Source organism: Cinclus cinclus, chromosome 18 (genome assembly GCF_963662255.1).
Source record: "Cinclus cinclus chromosome 18, bCinCin1.1, whole genome shotgun sequence".
NCBI classification, from domain to species: domain Eukaryota; kingdom Metazoa; phylum Chordata; class Aves; order Passeriformes; family Cinclidae; genus Cinclus; species Cinclus cinclus.
Genome location: NC_085063.1, coordinates 1,355,264 through 1,375,459, shown reverse-complemented (window position 1 = coordinate 1,375,459; position 20,196 = coordinate 1,355,264). Strand labels below are relative to the sequence as shown.

At 56.2% G+C, this 20,196-nt stretch overlaps 1 protein-coding gene across 5 annotated transcripts in view; it reads right to left on the bottom strand.

Annotated features, from left to right (window-relative positions):
* DLGAP4 (DLG associated protein 4) overlaps positions 1 to 20,196 on the bottom strand; it is a 59,177-nt gene that overhangs the window by 29,712 nt on the left and 9,269 nt on the right. For 3 of the 5 annotated variants that reach the window (XM_062504737.1, XM_062504735.1, XM_062504738.1), the window contains 3 exons: positions 19,505 to 19,619; positions 16,739 to 16,789; positions 15,440 to 15,686 (listed from right to left, as the gene is read on the bottom strand). In XM_062504737.1, the coding sequence (XP_062360721.1) occupies positions 15,440 to 15,686; positions 16,739 to 16,789; positions 19,505 to 19,619 (413 nt within the window). Of the gene's footprint in view, positions 1 to 15,439; positions 15,687 to 16,738; positions 16,790 to 19,497; positions 19,620 to 20,196 lie in introns of all 5 variants that reach the window. The other 2 variants (XM_062504736.1, XM_062504739.1) reach the window with 2 other exon arrangements.

Sequence of the window (20,196 nt, the reverse complement as noted above, 5' to 3'; positions counted from 1 at the left end):
ACAAGAAAGCTCTTTTGTGGCTGCAACCATACTAATTAGCAGAAATAAGAGAAGCCATTATAAAAAAGACATCATTGTAACAATATAAAGCTTGCTTTTAGCTTGCTAGGTGAACCCCAAACCATATATATATAAAATCCCTTCTAGACTGGAAAACCCATGATATCGCTAGCTGTATTCCCAGTTACACAGAATGCTGAGCACAGCCTGGATCTGAGAAAGCACTTTTCATCTCCCCTCGTGTTAAATTCTCCTTTGCACTGGAGCCTGCTTAGCCCTTGAGCTCAAGCCAAGTCCCCAAGCTGAGGTGCCTTTCAGCCTGCCACAACTAGCACACACAAAAGCAACCTCAGGCTGCCAATCCACAGCGACTCATACCAGCTAAAGCTCCACCTTCAGGGATGAAGCACACTCCTGGTTTGAAATGGATGATACGAACAAGCTCTGCACCCTCTAAATACCTACATTGTTTTGTTTTTGACCTCCAAATGAAAGGAGCAACCTCAGCCAGAGCCAGTAACACTATGACAGTGCCAAATCTGACTCCCCACTCTATGGTGCAGGTTGATCAGGAAGCAATTGCTACAATCCCAGAGATGAGGCAGCTGCTCTATTGCTCCAGAGTGGCCAGAAGCAACACACAGCTCTAGGAATTCCCAGGGAGAGCAGCTGTTTGGACTGCTCCACAGTCAGGCTCTCACCCTGAGGCACCTCCACTCTGGCCATACATTCAGCCCATTAAACACCAGTGACATGCTGTACACCCACCATATTTTTTTTTTCTCAATCAAGCCTAAAGCTGCAGCAGGCAGGAACAAGCTGAGCACAAAATTCCCAAGAAAGGAAGGTTTGAGGCACAGCACAAAGTCAGGGCACCTGGAGCAAGGAGAGCAGCACAGCAACTCTGCACACACTGGAGGTTACAGCTGTCCAAAACTGAGTCACCTTGGGGGGAAGAAAAAAGATGCTGAAAAGCATCACACCATAAGAATTAGGATAAATTAGATTTAACAGTACCCTCAAAAACCTCTGCAGAAGCATTTTTCAGTCATAATTCATTCAAGTGAGAATCTTTGTACACAACCCTTGTACCAGCCCCTGTATCAGTCAAGTGTGGTTATTTCATGTGCAGCAGCGGAACTTGAGGTAAAGTACTAACAGTGACTGGGACTCTTGCTGGGATTCAACATTAAAAATGAACCATCTTGCAGCACGTGCCTCAGGGGACGGACTTCTTCAAGCCCCTGCCAACTCTGAACACAGCTGGTTCAAAGAGGAAACACCTTTTGGCATAGGGCTTCCTGCAGAGCTGCACCTAAGTGGCTCCAATTTCCAAATGGTGGATATCAGCTCTTCAAAAGGTTTGTGTTCATTTTTTAGTATATTCTATATTCTGTGTTCCCACTTTCCCAGCTCCTTCACCCAGATCTGCAATCACATGCACCTGCTGTCTGTGCACACATCATCACCCACACCCAGAGTATGTTTGCTAACAGAGGAACAGCTCGCACAGAGCAGAAAACATGATTTTCTGTGTGAACCAGGCCTTGTAGTAGTAGAAAAAGCCATTAGCTACAGAAGGAAAAGAAACAGGTAGAGGCAGAAATAATGGCTTTGGAAATAACCAGCCTCTAAAGTTATTTTTAGAGCTGCCTCCCCCAACACCCAAGATATTCAGAGCTGTTGAAAAAAAATATAAATTAAAGCTAAGTACACAAATAGCACTGCCAGGAGAAAGCAGACAGTGCTTCAAAGTTACTGCTGCCACCAGCAGCAATGGCTGGCCTGGTTCTGCTCCATTTGGGGCAGCCTCATTAGCCTGGACTCTGCTTTGCTGTGGCATAGAGAGCTCAGGGCATCCAACCCAACAGCGCTGGACACTGCTGTCTCTGGGACTGAGCACAGCCTGCACAGGGGAAAGGACAGGCAGTGCATCCATCCCCTTTGGACAGCACACTGCTGTCACAGAATCAGTTAGGCTGGAAAAGCCCTCTGAGACCGAGTCCAACCTGTGAGCCAACACCATCTTGTCAACTAAACCACGACTGAGGCCATGTTCAGTCTTTCCTTGAAACACCTTCGGGGACAGCAACTTCACCCTGGGCAGCCCATTCCAGTGCTTGACTACCGTTCCTGTGAAGAATGTCCTAATGTCCAACTTGAACTTCCTCTGGTGCAGCTGAAGACTGAGCCCTCTCCTCCTGTCCCTTGTTCCCTGGGAACAGAGCCCTTCCCCCCAGGCTGCTCCCTCCTATCAGAAAGTTGTGGAGAGCCAGAAAGTGTCCCCGAGCCCCTTTCTCTCCAGGCTGAGCCCCTCAGCTTCCATTCCCTTCCCCGAACAACGGGGCTGACAGCCTGGGGCTGTGTCCCTGCACACTGACGGAACACAGGGCGCTCTCGGAGCGGGAGTCGGAGCTCACCCAGCACAGGCCGGCCGGGCTCAGCAGCTCCCGGCCCCAGTCCCGTGGGGGCTGTGCGGCGCTCCTGGCCCCGCACGCGAGCGGCCCGGCCCGGCCGGCGCTCACCTCGCCCTACGGCCTTGCTGCAAAGCGCAGCGGCCGCAAAGCGCGCCCGGGGCCGAGCGGGAGCCGCCCCCAGCACCGGGACCCCCGGCCCTGCACCGCCCGGGGCTGCCCCGCCGGCTCCCGCTGCGACCCCCGCAGCAGCACACTGCACTCCCTGTGCCGTTTGTGCACCGTGCGAAATTCACTCTGAGCGCGTCCCGCTAACAAATACTGGGGCATCTCCCAGCCGCAGCCCAGGGCTCCCGCTGTCACACAATCCACAATCACTGAATCGCTTCAGCTGGAAAACACCTCTGAGACCACCGAGACCAATCTGTGACCTATCCTCGCCCTGTCATCAGCCCAGAGAGCCGAGTGCCACCTCCAGACTTTCCTTGGACACCTCCAGGGAAGGGTACTCCACCATCTTCCTGGGGTGTCTGACCACCCTTTTTGTGAAGGAATTCCTAAATGTCCAACCCGAACAGCTTAAGGACAATGTCCTCTCATCCTGTTGCTGGTCCTCGGTCCCTGCCCTGCTGCCCTGAGGATGCCACCAAAGACGTTCTCTCTTATCTCTTACCACTGCACATTTCATCAGTCCTGATGCACTACAAACGGGAATTAAAGCATCGCACGGATGGACACTCAAAATGCAGGGATCTTTCTGGCCGGGGCCCCCACTGGGCCCTGGTAGGTCTGAGGGAACACATGACTGTCAGAGCTTCGAGTTCGCCAAACCCTCACCCGGCTGTGACAGCTGACAGGGAGCAGCGCTGACAGAGCAGCACTGACGGCAGCAGCCACCCAGGCACGGCGACAGCAGCCACAGCTCCATCCATGCCTTTTGTCTGCCTTCCCCAAAGCCCCGATTCTCCCAGTGAGCCTGGTTCAGTGTCTGACTCGTGTGAGAACAATTCCTGGGAGGGAGTAGGGCATGGAGGGCTGCTCAGGCACCATCCCCTCAGCACCCGGGTACTCTGCAGCACTCATCTCCAGCAGGGAACTCAATGGAGTAGCGGTAAAAGTTAATGTGTGGCATAACACTGCTGGTAGTGCAACAGCGAGGAGATTGGGTGACAGCAACCCTGACACTGAACCTGTGCCAACCACAAAACACAACAGCAGCAGCACCGTGGCCAAGGCAACAGGCTGCTGGTGAGCAGAGTTCTGCTTCCCAGCATCCAGGATTCCCTACTCAAGGCCTGGCACTTGGCACGCTGCACACCTAAGCATCACTGAAATCCAATACTTTAGAAATAAAGTAGCTTCTTTGTCCAGAATCAGGAGCTCAGGAGGTGCAAGGACTGTCCAACACCCTTGTACATCCAAGGGATCAGACAAAACACTGGATCAGGCACTGGGAGAAGTTCTCCAGCTCCATTCCACCAGTACCCATCTCCCCAAAGCCACCTTCACCTCTGGAAAGTTCCAGGCCAGGCTGTAAAAGGCTGGGCATTACAGCAGTCCTGCACTGCCAGGGAGCTTGCTGTGCTCAGAGCAGCAGTGCTGAGAGGCCAGAATTCCCAGTCTGGGCCTGCTGCTGGAGCAGCAGCTCAGACTGGCAGCACTGGCAGCTGCTCAACAGAGTGCACCAAAGCCTGGAAGAGTTCCTGCCCAGAAATGTTGAAACTCAGGACCCCGTGTTTGGGGCATGCTGAGGGACTGAAAAGCCTCAGGGTTCAAACAAGGGAAAGGAGGGCTCCCAACAAAACAGCCACCCCAGTGACCTGAAAGCCCTGCCACAGCATGCTGGACCACAACCTGTCCTGCACACACTGAGCTCCACAGAGCAGCACTGACCAGCCTGGCAGCCAAGCACGCACACGGCTCCTAACTAGGGGCCTTCAGGAGGGTCCAGGCTCTCTCCCTCAGGGACAATTCCACAGCAGCCTTTCAGACACTTTCTCTGGCTTCAGATACAGGTAGCTGGCTTATGTGTAAGGCCCAAGAGGGATGCAAAATCCATGCTTTTAACTTCCCAATTTTAGCTTCCAATTCAATGCAACTGTAGATATGCCCTCACTGGGTAGGAAGTTTAGGCTTGGAGATCCCTCCTGCACACAGCAAATGCCTGGCTGGGTCCTGTTCAGGTAGATCTCAACTACTCCCAGAATAGAAACAAGACAAATAATACTTAGACGTTTGACTAATCTTATGAAAACAACTTGTAATAAAAATTCCCTTTTATGAACACTTAAATAGCTCTCATCAAACATCAGCTTGTGCTATGACAGCACATCAGCAGAAAGGCATAAGCAACTTCTGATCTCCACTTTAATTCCAGCTCTGACAGACCTGCACCACTGGTAAGAATTCACCTTTGAAATATTCACGACTCAAGTTCCTTGGTCAAACTTCAAACAGGAGAGAGACAAATCAGCAGCTTAAGCTTTGATCTCTTGGAACTAGGTTCAGAGAAGATCACTGCAGTGAAACCTGGATGTCTTAATGAAGAGCACTAAATGGGATACACAAGGTTGACTATCAACATATCCTTGACGTGAATACTAGTGCTAAGGTTTAAAACTTATGCACATTCACTGTTTCCTTTTTGAGCATGGCTGTCTGATGCACTAAGCTACAGCCTGGCTCATGGGAGTCCCCTTAGAGACTGGTTTCATGTTCTTGGTGCTCCCAGAAAAATAGACAAACTTCACCCCCAAAACCCTGCAGAACAGTGGAGATAACCCAGTTCCTGCACGCACTGTCTGCTCAGGAGATGCTGCAGCACTTGCATGGGCATCAAGCACCCTGCCTGTGTCCCAAGCAGGTACAGTGCCCCTTCGCCCGTACTGGCAATTCACACTGCCAGACTAAGCTCAGCACCATGGAGGGAAGGAGGAGAGAATCAGAACTCAGCTGTCATCCTAGATGTATAGAACTGCCCAGCAGTGCATAACCCACAGCTGTGTCCTTTACAGAAATTGAGCAGTCCCCAGTCCTGAGGGACCATGAGCTCCCCCAGCAACGCTTGTCACCTTCTGTGACAGCAGACTCGCAGCCCACACCGAGTTAAGTAAACACTGGGACTTCCCTACCTAATGCTGCCCATTTAATTAGAGACCAGACTCACATGGGCAGAGGGATCTCAGCTCTTACCTTACTGTTTTCAATGAAAATCACAAATGCTTTTGCAATGGTGCCTTTTGCATTCACCAGCCAGACCCTGGCAGAGTAGAACAGAAGCTCAGGGCTGAGGCCCAGCTCAGGACTTCAGCCGTGGGGCTGTTGTTTCCTCTCGCTTCTCCAGGGGACAGAAGGTTGGTACTTAATGCACCAATCTGCATCAAAGGGCCAGCAATTAATTAATTCTGCAAGACAAATTGAAGTGGACAGAATTTCTAAATATCTTCTTCTCTCCTAAACTGGCCCAAATGCAAATAGTTTAACTTTTGCCTGTTTAAAGGCAGCTTATGTGAATCCCTAGTGTCATTCTGCACCTCATTTCTCTCCAGGTGGAAGACCAGGACAGAAGGGAAAGAAACTCATTTCTCCATGAGCTCTTCTGGAGAGACCCAAATTCACCATTCCCAACTCCAGCCCTCACAGAACTTTATCCGACAGTCTGAACTCTAATCACCTTTCACAGCAAACAGCAATCATACTTAGCACCACTCCCCTCCCTTTTAAATCTGCTCTGATAGAAAACACACTGACAACTTTTCTCTGCAGAAATTAAAGTGGATTTTTCCTGAACAAGGCCACCCGCCTGCACAGCTTTAATCCTTCCAACTCACATACGTCCCTGTAACTTGCACTGCTCTGAATCCAATTATGCCTCCTCAATCCATTAAAAAATATCTGGCTGTTGTGCAGGTTGCACAGAGCAAGAGTATCAGCTGAATAGGTGCAACCAAGCCCTGCTGCACCGTGGCTCTGCAGGCTTCCCTTTGCAGCTGCGCGTGAAATGAGTTACGAGAAAAACTAACGTTTCACAGTAACTTTCACACAGTCCAGTGACAGTTCACTCCAGACCATCCCAGTCTGGGCTCAAATAACAAGAAAATCCACACAGGAGACAAGAACTGACACACAGCTATTTGTAAACTCTTGGCCATCATTAGTCACCCATTCAAAGCTTTTAAAGTTCTCTTGTTCTGGCAGCACCCACAGCTAGGAACACACTCATGGAACAGCAGGTCTCCCATGCATCAGGCTGAGCAGCAAAGTAACACTGAGCTGAGCAGTCAGAAGTGTCCACAAATAAAAACTGCACACACACAGATCAAGCACCTAATGACTGACATAGAGCTGTGAACAAAACAAGCTGACAGCATGCCCTGGACACGGCTACATTTCCACACAGGGACCTGCTGTGGGGCTCCCAGCACACTGTGCTTTGTCCCACCCCATTGGGATCTACAGACAGACAATCCACATTTCACAGAAACCAAGTTCTTCTGTTATTACCTTTGCTGCCCAGGGTCTCCTTGTCCTTTCCAGGCTGGCACAGTGCACAGCAGTTACACTCCAGCACTTCCAGGACCACACTACAAATCCTGGGGCCCTCAGATGCACCCCAAAGTTACACTGCCACAACAGAAATAGCAAACTAAATGCAAAAATAGCATGCAGCAGTTCAGCATTTGCACCTTAAACATGAGTTTTTAGGTTTTCCACTCCTGCCGACAACAGACAAATTCTGCAGATAATCCTCCTCTGAACATCTGGGTACAAACACACATCAGTACTTATCTGAAAGCCAAACAGACTGACTTTGATCAATAGTTACACTTTTCGCTACACCTTCAAGAACATGTAACTTCATAGCACCAAATGCCTATTGGAAGAGCAATTACCAGCAAAGTAATTTGGACCCTCTGGAGTCAAGTCTGCCAACTTACACGACAACTTGGCAATCTGGCTTGTTATCATCCCACATGATTGGAATTTATTTTAGGATTCAATGCCACATGCTGTGGGGGTTTTTTTCCTCCCTTTTCTTCTTTTCCTCCCCCATGTGACAAGCTACAGCCTAGGATTCAGAGAGCCTAATTCCATTCCCATCTTAAAGACATTTCCTGAACACCCTTGGGGTCAAGGTCTTTGCAGAGTAAGTAATATTCGTCCTACCAACAGCATCCTGCAAGCAATCTTCCTTTTTGAGACTTTCAATCAAGAATGGAGTGAAAATTAAGAGCTACATTTACTGCCTGCTCACAATGAACCGTAACATCCCCACCCTCCTGCAAGGCACACCGAAGACTGGTTGCACCTGCGGTTAAATCCCGAGGGATTCAGCCTCAACTCCTGCACAGAGCAGGCGGCCCAAGGCTGGGCTGCCACACCAGGTACCTTCAGCCGGAACCTGTTTTCCCAGGCTAAAAAAAGAGACTTTTCAGAGCCAGCTCTGGCCGGGAGGTGCCAGCTCGCTGCGCTGCGAAATGTCAGCCTTTAGCTCCGTGCCTCGCCCAGACAATTCCCTTTTCTTCTCCAGGGGAGGAAAAAATCCGAACGCCTTCCCAAAGAAAGGGCCCATGTCCCCCGGCGGGGAACGCATTTATTGAAGCGCCGCTTCCTTCCCTGCGGCACCCAGGGACTCCTCAAGGGCCTGAAGCACCGTGCCGGGCACGGGCCTGACCCTGCACGGCACCGGGGGACGGCTACAGCGGGGCGGCACCGGGACAGCGCCCACCCCGCCCGGGCCCGGCTCTCCGCGGCGCAGGCGGCATGCGGGGGAGGATGAGGATGGAGTGGCCCCCACAGCCCAACCCGGACCGGCCCGGAGCCGAGCGGCCTCGGCTCTCCCACGGAGGCCCGGGACGCGCGTGGGAAGCGGAAGGGGCGGCGGGCCCGGCAAGCGGCGGAGCAGCGGCAGCAGCGAGGGAGGGAAGGAAGGAGGGGGCGGCACCCCGCCCGCAGCCATGCAGGGCCCGGCTCGGCCCCCCTCTCGCGCGGTCACTCACATTGCCTGAGGAGCTCCAGACACAAAGCCATGGGAGACACAAAGAGGGGCGGAGGGGACCGGAGAGACGGGGGAACGCGGGGCGAGGGCGCTCGGCCCGGCCTGGGTCCCGCGGAGGGGAGGAAGAGGAGGACGAGCCGCCGGCGGGGCCGCTCACGGCTGCTCGTGCGGCCGCCGCTGCGAGAAGGGAGGAGACGCGCGGATCCGCCGCCGCACTCACCGCGCCCGCCCGCCGCTCCGGCCGCGCGTCCGGGCGGGGCCGCGCATTAAACGGCCGGACCGCCCCGGGACCGCCCCGAGCCCGGGCGCGGCACCGCCCCGAGCCCCGCCCCGCCGGGCTCCCACGGCCGCGCGGGGCCCTCCGCCCCGCCGGGCCCCCGGCACTGCCGAGAGGAGACGCGGGCGGCAGCAGCCGCTCCCTCACCGCCGCTGCCGCGGGGGGAGCCGAGCGCTGCTGAACAAAGCGGGCACCTCTTCCACCCCACGCGGGAGCTTTGTCTCCTTATCGCGGTAGCCGCGGTGATATCTTCCCCAGCGCGGCCGCGGTGCCACCCACGCACAAACGTGGATTTTGCTGAAAGAGCCCTCCCGTTCTCCCCGTTCCACCCCGGGGCGCGGTGGAGCCCCCGTGGGCGGCCTGTGCAGGGGTGCAGCGCTGCCACCACGCACCTCCTGCAGCATCGCCGAAAGGAACCCACCGGTGCAGAGGGAAATACATGGGAAAAGGAACAAGTGGGACGAGGAGGTTTCCCTGGTCCCGGATTTGCTGGTGGAGTTCTGCCCCGCTGGGAGCGGGGAGAGGGAGCGGAGCCTCAGCGGGTGCGGGCGGTGTGTTGGGGCTATGCTTTGTGCTTCCCCTGGGGCTGCCAGAGCAGGGCTGATGGAGGATAGAGGTGCGGAGGGGAGCAGGGCTGGTACTGCGTGCGGGCTGCGGGATGAACCTGCTGGGCAGAGCCACCCGCGTCTGCACCCTGGGCATAGCCACGCTGGTTGCTGCAGGACCATCCAGCTCTATCCCTCAGATCCTGCGCCGACACACGGAGCTGAGCACAAGGCTCCCCTGGACCGGGGCTGGGGCCGGCTCTGCGAGGCCAGAATCACTCTATGTGGCGAGCAGCAAGCGCCTGCCAGCCCAGCGTGGCGTGGGCACTGGTGTTCGGCCCTGGCTGTGCGAGCAGCGGTGTTGCCGCGTGGCCCATGCCAGCAGAACGTCTGCGGCCCCTCGCTGCTACCATCACTCCTAGATGCTGTGATTTATTGATGGCTCGCTGGGCTCCCAGCACTCGGAGAAGGGTCTGCAGCAAGGAGCGATCAAAGCACCGTGGGAAACAGCGCGCTGAGCTCGAGCGCTGCCGGCTCCGCAGGCAGGACTGAGCCGCCGCCCTCGGCATTCAGTGACTGAATCGCTGCGGGTTTGCTGCTTCTGCTCTTGGAAGCAGCAGCACAGCAGGGCTGAAGGAGGATTTGGTCACAGTCAGCCCTGAGCCTTGGGACCTTCAGCCTAGGGCCCCCCCACTCCACTGCCTACCAAGGAAAAAAGGAAACTTGTTCTCAATTCAGGATCTCCCAGGCAGCTCTGAACTGCCAATCTCTTCCTGAACCCTCAGAAATACGCAGGTCGTGGCTCAGTAGACAGAAAAGATAATGGGAAAGCATGAAGGAGAAGAAAAGCAACCCAAACCAAGACACACATCAAGAAATCCTCATCTCATCTGCCTGAACTGTCCGACATCCTGAAAATGCTCCAGGCTGTTTGCAGAGCCTCACTGAACCCCACCCAGCCCTGCTCTCCTGGCACATGTTTGTCTGTCTCAGCTAAGGCAGTCGTTGGTTGCTTCGGGGCTGCCCCAGCGATGGCACCAGCCCTGTGGCCACGGGGAGCCGCAGAGGGGCTGAGCATCACTGACAGAGGGGACACACCTGCAACTGTCTGGTGTCAGGGCAGCTCTGTGCTCATCTGGGTCACAAGGATGGCCAGCATGTGGGGATGCCACCAGGCTCCTTGGCCTGAGGAGAGACCTCAGGCGTCTGTGTAGCTGGCACATTGCATTCCTGCCAAGCACGGACTCCTGGTGCTGCCCTCCCAGAGGCTCTGAGTGAGCTAAGGCACCCCTTGGTGTTTTGGCTTCTCCTCTCCCATGAGGACATCACCAACTCCCTTTCCTGCTATCAAAGCTGATAAAAGCAAGCAACAAGAAGGACTTGTCTTTCTGACCATATCAGCAAAGGGAAATGCTGGCAGCTGCCTTTGTTTCTACTCCTTTGTAGATAGTCCCTGCCCGGAGAAGGCAGGCTTGGCCAGGACCTCGGAGCCATGCTCACCTCCCCTGTGTCTGTTTGTGCCAGCACAGCATCACACAGTGTGGCTGCAGCTCCTCCCTTCCCGGGGACCTGGGCATTTCTGTGGGCTCAAACCCATTGCAGCTGGTTTTCTGTGCCAGACACGTGCCTGCAGCAGGGAACGAGCTCACAGCCTGGGTGCTGCCCATGGGAGCGCTGAAATCTGGCAGCAAGGAACACCAGGCACATAAAGACAAAGATGGTTTGAGTTTGGGGGTGGAGCCGAGAGCAGGGCTGTGGCCATGGCATGGCTTCCTGGGGAAAAGAGAACACTGGCTGGGCACAGGGCAGTGGTGGAGTTTCCATAATAACAAGGGAAAGATCAGAGGTGAAAAATCAACTGGCAAATGTGGACAGAAACAGCTGTCATGAATTTCTTTTTGTCCCCCAGACACATGAATACATCACAGAATGTGTGTATGTGCCCTTTTTTCCTTTGCAAACACTGACGGAACACGCAACAGAAATCTTTCCCTGGCACACACATATACACACACACGCTCTCCCTCTAATTCCTTTCCTGCCTGTATGTCAGAGAAAGCTATTTCTGGAACGTAAAATCTAGGTCAAAAAGAAGGAGAAAATCTGAAGGGAATGGTAACAGTCCCTCCCAAAGGCTGTATGGGGTCAGCTCAGGCGGATGGGATTAGTGAGGGGCTGCAGTGGTGCTTCACCCCTGGCTGAGCGATGGCTCCTGGCCTGATGCGAGCACCCTATGCCTTCCCATTGCTGCTCCTTCCCCACAGAGAGAAGGAACCCCACAGGGAGAGAAGGCCCTGACAGCCAAGAGGCGTGCACCAGAAATTGCCTGCCTACACAGAGACCGGGATCATGGCACACAGAGGAGGAGAAGGAGGAGGAAGATACATGACTTTCCCTGAAGCCACATGACTTTCTCAGAAGCCGTGGAAACTCGTCCCACAGTGAGCCAGCCCCTGGGGAGTGAGCCAGCACAATGAGGGGTGCAGGCACTTTGTCCTTCCTCCTAAGCACAGCCCTGCTGCCCCTGCAAGAGCATCAGTGCCAGGGGACAGGGCTGGCACATTCCTTCTCCTGGGGCAGGGCAGGGTCCCCAGCAAAGCCATGGGCCTGGAAGCCAGCCCTCTAATTTAGTCATAAACAGGGAAACAAAAGCCATACAAAGAAGACAGGAAGCAGGTGGGAGACAGAGGGCAGCTGTTCAGTCCCAACTTTTGGGCGTATTTCTCCCAGGTAGTGCTCTCCTGCCCAGCCTTGGCAGAGTTCTGGTCTATCCATGGGCACAAGGTATGTGCAGGCCTGGCCTCCCTGCAAGACATCTGGACACAGGATAAGGAGCTGGACACCTGAGCTTTGTGGGAGCAGGCTGCTGAATCCCAGGGCAAGATGCTCTGAGCAGGGGTGGTGTTACCAGATGGCACAAGGAGGACTGGGAAGAGCTCGAGTAGAACTGGCTTGGTGTGAGCTTTCCCTGCTGTATTTGCTTGCTCACCTCTGTTTTCCTATTTTCCCCTGGACATCAAATATTCCACTCTGCAGTGCAAGCAGTCCATTAAACAAGCAATTCCCAGAGCTGCCTCTAATAAGCAGGAGCTGGGACTGGGGAGCCCTTTGTGATGCTCGGGAGCCAGCGCAGGCTGTCACCTCATGCCTGGCAATTAGAGGAATAGGTTCCACTGGGGCTTTTGAGTCTCCGCCATGCAAGACACAAAGCTTTGTTTAAGGCTGATCAAGGGCAGCTCATCATCTGTCTCGCTGGCTGTCAAATGGGAGCTAATTGCCTTGTAATGTGCCGGTGACACAGGCATTAGTGGGAGGAACTGGCGGGGCAGGGGTGTGACAGCTGTCAGGGCTCTCCCCCGTGCTCCCCACACACCCTGCATGGAGCTCGCTGCCCCCCTCCTGCCCTCTGACAGTCTCTGAATCCCCCTGCTTTAGCATCCAACCCCCACATGGCCATCAAGGAACAAGAAGCCTGTGCTGGCCCCAGAACTACTGTTGCTGGTGCCTACTCAGGATGTGTCCCTACACAGACAGAAGCATGGTGGTCCCCATTCCTCTGGGCTGGTGCATGGATGCTAGATGAAGAAAGGCATCCCTGGGATGTGTCTGGGTGAGGGTTCTTAATAGTGTCATCCCAGAGCCCTTCATGGAGCAGAGGCCATGAGCGACCATTACACCTGCAGGTGACAGTGCACCCTGTCACTTCTCCCTGTGTGTCCGGGCTGATGCCACCAAGCTGCCACCTGCTGCTCCGGAGGCTCCTCTCCTACACCACCAGCCATTTACAGCCTCAGGGCTGCACAGAAAAGGCCCCAGGGGTGCTGGCTGACAGCAGCTGAACATGAGTCAGGTGTGCCCAGGTGGGCAAGAGGCCAATGACACCTGGCCTGAACCAGCCATGGTGTAGCTGCAGGACCAGGTCAGTGACTGTCCCTTGTGCTGGGCACTGCTGAGGCACTTCAAGTGTTGTGTCCATTTCTTGGCCCCTCATGACAAGAAAGACCTTGAGGGGCTGGAGCATGGCAAGGGAAGGAAATGGAGCTGGGGAAGGGGCTGGAGCAGCAGGAGCAGATGTGAGAGCTGAGGTGTTCAGCCTGGAGAAAAGGAGGCTCAGGGGCCATCTCATTCTTACAGCTCCCTGACAGGAGGACACAGCCAAGTGGGGATTGGGCTCTTCTCCCAGGTAGTAAGTGGCAGGATGAGAGGAAATGGCCTCAAGTTGCACTGGGAGGGGGAGGGGGGGTTTAGATTGGATATTAGGGAAAACTCTTCATGGAAAGGGTGCTCAGGCACTTGCACAGGCTGTGCAGGACGGTGGTGGAGTCACCATCCCTGAGAAGTGTTCAAAAAACATGTGGTTGTGGCACTTGAGGACATGGGTTAGTGGTGGCCTTGGCAGTGCTGTGTTGACAATTGGACTCAATGATCCTAGAAGGCTTTTCTGACCAAAGTAATTCCATGATTTGCAGGGGAACAGAGCCCAGATGGCTGATTAGAGGTGTGAGTGCTGTCCAGATGTGTCTCCTGCCTCCCACATCCTGTGCATGCACAACCACAGTTGCTCCTCTCTGCTCTCCAACTCTCCACCAAAATCCTTTTCCTCCCCAAGCCCCAGCAGCCAACGTGAAGGGCTGGGGGATGCACTGGGACATGCTGGCTCATGTCAGAGAGAGGTGGCACCCAGACATTTTGGAAGCCCCCTCTGTGCTGTGCCTACTGCTGCTGCTCGGTGTCAGCCTGGAACTGTGGCAGCACCGAGCTCAGCAGTGAGCCAGCAAGGAGAGGGCTGTGGGAGAGGGGCAGCCAGGTAGGAGGAGTGAGGGAGAGAAGCAGAATGGAGAGGGTGGCAGGAAGGAGGGACAGGGCTGGGCAAACAGCCCATCCATCCCAGGGAATCTCTTCCAGTTCCTGCCTCATCCTGTGGACCTTGACTGGGACACCTCTGCAGCTCAGAGCACTGAAGGGAGATGCTCAGCTTTGCCCACATCTCTCAGGAGGAAGGCCTGGGGCCAGGCAGGAAGGTGCCTCCTCCCCACTGCCCACTCTGCCCAGAGCTGGGATGTGCCTGTCTCCCACTGACAGCCCACCCCAGTGCTCTGGCAGCTTTGCCCACAGCAGATGAGCTGAGGCTGCTCTGAACCCCCCGTTGGTGCCAGAGGTGATGCTGAGAGGCACTGTCCTGCTGGTCCTGACCCCGGCATCCCCATGGGGATGGGACATGCTGCCTCCGCAGACAACCCTGGGGAAGTTCGGGATTCCTCCTGTGTGCTCTGGCATCTGCCTTGCACCATTTACATGCACCACCATGTTCGGGAACACCAAGGTATTACCTTTGCTAACCAGTTCCCAAAATTACCCCCAGGATGGGACCTCTCAGCTCCTCACACCTTGTGCTACACCTGAGCCCCATCCAGAGCACTAGGGCTGGCCAGAGCTGGGGAAGGCACAGGCTGCCTTGGAGAAAATGATGCAAAGTGATGCAGATCAAGGGACTTGGAGCATCATGGAAATGCTGCCATGGGTCAGCACTGGGATGATGGGCTCTGGGTCTTGGGAAGGCTTGTTAGTGCCTTGGAGCTCAGTGCAAGACCTGTTTGTACCCCACAGTCAGTGATTTTGGGTCATCACAGAGTCACAGAATGGTTTGGGTTGAAAGGACCGTAAAGCTCATCCAGTCCCACCCCTGCCCTGGGCAGGAACACTCTCCACTAGACCAGGTTGATCCAAGCCCTGTCCAACTTGGTCTTGGACACTTACAGGGTTGGGGCAGCCACCGCTGCTCTGGGCAGCCTGTGCCAGGGCCTCACTTAGCTCTAAGATCTTCCTGGAGCCTTCTCCTCTCCAGGTTGAACATTAGCTACTCTCTCAGCCTGTCTCCAGAGCAGAGGGGCTCCAGCCCTTGGAGCATGTCTGCAGGAAGGGGTCTCAGGAGAGCAGAGTAGAGGGGGAATTTCCTCCCATGACCTGCTGGTCACAGCTCCTTTGACACAGCACTCAGAGCCCATCTGCCACTCCAGGGCCCACATCCAGCTGCTGCCCATCCTCTTGGGCACAGAGCAAGCCCCCAAAAGTCAAGGACAACCACGGCTGGGGATGCAGGTACCCGAGCCCAGCGCTTAGTGTGCTCGACAGCACCCAGACAGTGACAGCAGTGTCCCCTGTCCCCCGGCCCCGCTGCCCCGTTCCCCCACGCTGCTGCACTCACTGCTGTTGGTGGGCAGGGTCCTGCTGCCGCTGAGACTGCCCGTGGGCGGCGGGGAGATGGAGCGGACGGAGCCCGTGTCGTCCTCCTGGGAGCAGCCTGCCTGGATGGCGCGGAGGTAGCTGTGGCTCCGGGATCGGAAGTAGCTGGGCAGAGGCAGGTCCAGCACCTCTGCGGCCGCCGACTCGGCCTCGCTGTAGGTGGAGTCGCAGACGGGCTCGTACTGCTCCCCCAGCTCCGGCTCTGGTGCCTGCACGGGGACAGCGGCAGCCCCAGTCAGCCCCTGCCTGCGATCACCCTTCTTCCCTTCCCTCCTGCTCCTCCGGCCACTCCTGCGTGGTCCTGCTCACGGCAGGGGGTCAGTGGTCAGTGCTGCTGGGGTGCAGGGTGCCTGGGGCTCTCTGCTGAGAGAGGGAAGAGGAGGCCCTCCTTGGAGGCGAGAGTGTCCCTTGCTTGTGGAGTGCACAAGTGCCTGTGAAACCAGTGCAGTGCAGTGTCTGTGAAACAACCCCAGTCCTGCCTGCCGGTGAGATCATGTGTGGCCAAAATGCCAGTCCAGCCTCTGCCAGGGCCCCTGTGCCAGCACAGCTGTGACACCCCAGCCTCAAAGTGAGACCCCGCCAGAGAAGGCTTGCTCCTCGTGGAGCAACACGGGGAGACAGCAGGGGAGAAGTGTGGGGTGGGGACAGCCCCCACACTTGCCTAGGGTGGGTCTCAGAATCCATCCCGGCCTCATCCCTGGTGAGGGCCAGGAGAGGGCTCAGCTGTGGCCAGGGGTGAGCAGGGCAGGGGCAGCTCTCCCACTGCCCCACCTTCCTCCCTCCTGCCTGCAGCCCTGCCTTGCTCTGTCCTGGCAGCTGCTGGGCAAACTTGGTATTGGGAGAGGCTCAGCCAGGTCCAACTAGACCCAGCCCGGAGCAGACTGAAATATAGGTGAGAGATGCTCAGACTGTTGCCCACATCCATCTCTCCTGGCCCTTTCTTTCTCCTGGCAAACAAGGACATTGTTTCTGCCCAGCATTGGTATCTGAGCTCCATGAGGTTTGGCTCAATAAGTTCATCTGCTTTCCCCCTAAAACTGACCCTAAGCTCCTGCTGGGCCCAGGACTCAAGCTCTCCAGCTGCCTTGCAGTGCCCAGGTCAGGAGTGCTGTCTCCTTCTCCTCCTCTTTTCCTTCCCCTCCTGCTGCTGGCCTGGCCATGGGCTGACCCCAGAGCCTGCCTCACACCCTGCTGTGGGTGTCCAGGCTGGCCCCAGAAAGCTCTGTGAGGAAGGATGAGAGAAACACCAGTGGGACAATACCTGCTCTCCATGGGTAAATATCTGAGGGATAAGTGAGGGGGGTCCAAAGATCTGGAAGAAAGAGTTGGAGAAAGTTAAAGGCCAAGAACAGGGGAGCCCCTCACACAGACAGTCACTGCACAGGGACTGAGGACAAGGCGAGCAGGGGGGCCCGTTCCCTGGGGCCACTACTGCTGATGCTTCAGTACAAACTGCAGAGCTCATAGGATGCCAAGCGAGGCCACACAGGCCCCTCAGACAGAGGCACAGACATGGCAAAGCTCCACAGGACGCCTCAACCACAGGAGAAGCTGCTGAGCATTCAGCCTGCTCTGTGCACCATATCCACGTATACCCACAGCAGACACTGGGAACACACTGTGCTGGGACCCCCCTCATCACACAGGGGCAGCAGGAGAAGGTGACTGTGGCTCCCTCTGAACACCTCTGGGTAGCCCCCAGCACTGGCCAGCACTGACCAGCCCACAGAGCCAGTGGCGTGGGCAGTCTGATTGCTCCGTGTGGGGGGAGCTGTCCCTCAGGAGCTGTCCCTTCAGGGCTGGGCACCTTGCTGCTGTCTCTCCTTCTCCTTCTCCTTCTCCTTCTCCTTCTCCTTCTCCTTCTCCTTCTCCTTCTCCTTCTCCTTCTCCTTCTCCTTCTCCTTCTCCTTCTCCTTCTCCTTCTCCTTCTCCTTCTCCTTCTCCTTCTCCTTCTCCTTCTCCTTCTCCTTCTCCTCCTCCTCCTCCTCCCCCCACCCCACCCTTGGGGATCTGCCTGTCACCACCTGCCCAGGATGATTCCTCTCGGGAAGAATCCAGGTTCAAAGTGTACCTGAGGGAAGAGGCTTGGCTCTGGGAATGGGCCTGGCCCTCTTGCCCAGGTGGGGCTCGGCAGTGTTGGGGTCACCAGCTCTGTCCCCCTTGGTGTGACAGGGGGTGCTGACACACACACCTGGTGATCCCCAGACTGCCAGAGGGTTGCACGGTGCAGCTGGGTGGGGACAAAACCAAGCAGAGGGGACTTGTCCATTGGAGTTGGGGGTGTTTCCATGTGGGAAGACACTGGGACACACAAGGAAGACATTGGAGGTCACACAAAAGTGAGGGCAGGGCAGAAACTGCCTCTGGCATTGGGATGGATGAGACCAGCATGCACTGGTGGATGAACCAGCTCCAGCTTGCACCAGCAGATGTGCAGTTTGTGGGAGGCCTCTCAATCCTGGCCAGCTGCAGCTGACCTCTCTGGTTTTCAGGGGACAGTGGCAGAATGCACATCATGGCAGCAGCCTCCTGTGTGAGTGGGTGCTGTGGCAGTCAGTGTGCCACCAGCAAGCCCAGTGCCACTAGTCTGCCTCTGGGCTGGCTGCCTGTGCAGTTCCTGGCCCATCATGGGCTGCTCAGACCCTTCATCTCCAAGACCCTCCTGATGTCTCCATGGAGGTGCTGCACTCAGCTCCTGGAAGCAACTCTAGACATGGATAGAGCACAGCCCCACAGTCTCCTGCAGAGGCTTCAGCACAGACTGACATGCAAAGGACAAGGACATGGTGGTCCTGACCCCACTGTGCACTGAGACACCCAGTCACATTGCTGCTGCTGCTGCTGCACAAGAGACAGTACTGATCACAGGGAACAGGAATGCCCAGCAATGCCCCTGCTCCCCTGAGCTCCCCTCCGAGGGCTCTAACTGCTCTGGGACAGCAGGACACTCTAGCCAAGGGGCTCAGAGACCCCACACCTGGATGGGGACACAGGCAGGACATACCCTTTTCCCCCCTTCACCCCAGGGCTCCTGATGCCCACCCCACTGCTCTGCACCCCCCTCCAAGCACACGCAGAGCAGCTGTGTGGGTTCATGTCCCCACACAGACACACAGATGGGAACAGATGGGACAGAGGCTCAGGGTGGCAGGGGTCGCTGGGCAAAGCTGTTGAGCCATAGCTGCACTGCAGTGGAAGGGCTGAGATGAGCACACGGGATCTCTGCAAAGGTTCATCCTGGCACTGGTTATCTCCTGGCCTGGGAGGCAGCTCCAAAGCAATAGGCTCCAAGGAGCTCCAGAGAAATCCCACAACTGCAGTGTGGGAAGTTAGAACCATTCTGCATCAACTGTGTCCCAAATGTTGCAGATGGGGCTTGAGCCCACCATGTGGCAAGGGGTTTGCCACCCTATGCCAGCATCTCACGGGCATCCTTTGCGATGGGGCCCAGGAATACCTGAAAGAGACATCCCCAGTGGACTGGCAGGGTAGCCTCCCCAACTACAGGCACCTTGTTCCTGGGTCCAGTCTGCTGCATGAGGGGTGAGGTCCTGAGCTGAGCAGGGTGACTGTCCCTGGTGACCCCTGTGGGTCCCCAGGTTGGCCCTGGCTCTGAAGCCACCCAGTGGGCATGAGGGGCTTGCAGCAAAGTTGAACAGCCTTGCAGATGGTTTTGAGGGGTGGTACAGTGAGACCCTGCACCCAGAGCAACCCTGAGTTTCCCTCAGCACTGTGGGGCACCCTCTGGCGTACCATACCTGTGGCAGAGGGATTTTGGCTGTTCTAGCAGTGTGAAGGGAGGCAAAAAGGACAGCAGAAAAGATGCAGAAAGGACATCTTATAGGAATCCTGATTAAAGAGCTGGCCATGACCCTTTGGTAAAGCTGCCAAGGAACAGCCTGTGCAGTTCCTGGAGCACAGCCAGTGCCTTGTTTTGAAGAAGGAAGTAGATGCTCCCTCTCCCCTCAGCTGGCCTCCTCCCTTGCTGGCTGTACCAGCACGGTGGGTCAGCACTTCAGCCTCTCACCTGGTTGATGCAGCTGGACTCGTTGACACTGTCAGAGATCTGGTTGTATTCTTCCTCCCAGGTTGGGAACTTCGGAGGTAGGAGGATCTCTACAGAGTCCAGGCGGTCCAGGCTCCTGCCAGAAGAGAGAGGGTGTGAGGGTGTCCCCATGGCAGGGGCAGTGCTGGGGCAGTGCTGGAGGAGAGCCAGACCACCAGCCAGAGCCAGGCTGGGTGCACATGGTGGGGGACATCATCAGCCCCAGTAGCCCAGGACAGCTGTGAGGCCTCTCTGTCTGGAATGGCCTGTGATCCCAACAGAGGCCCTTTCCCCACATCTGCCAGGGCTGTGAGTACAGAGGTCTGATTGTCACCTGCCTGGGGACAGCGGAGCTCAGAGCACGGCAGGCCCTGTGCAGCATGTGGGCATCCCACAGGGACTCTGAAGTGTCCGTCCCAGGGTGGGATGGGAATGGGGAATTGTCCCTTCTGCTAGGGGAGATGGAGGAGACACCCAGGCCACATGGGGACCAAAGGCCATGTGACACCCCTAGCCCTGGTCTCTCTCCTGACTGCCGGGTTTCCCTCATGCTGAGGGTTTTGTCATTGATCTGACACCATGAGCCACCTCCTGGGGTGGCCAGTGCCCCTGTGCCACCCCACCGACCTTCACCTCGCCTGCCCACGGGTAAACCGAGTCACAGAGCGGCCAAC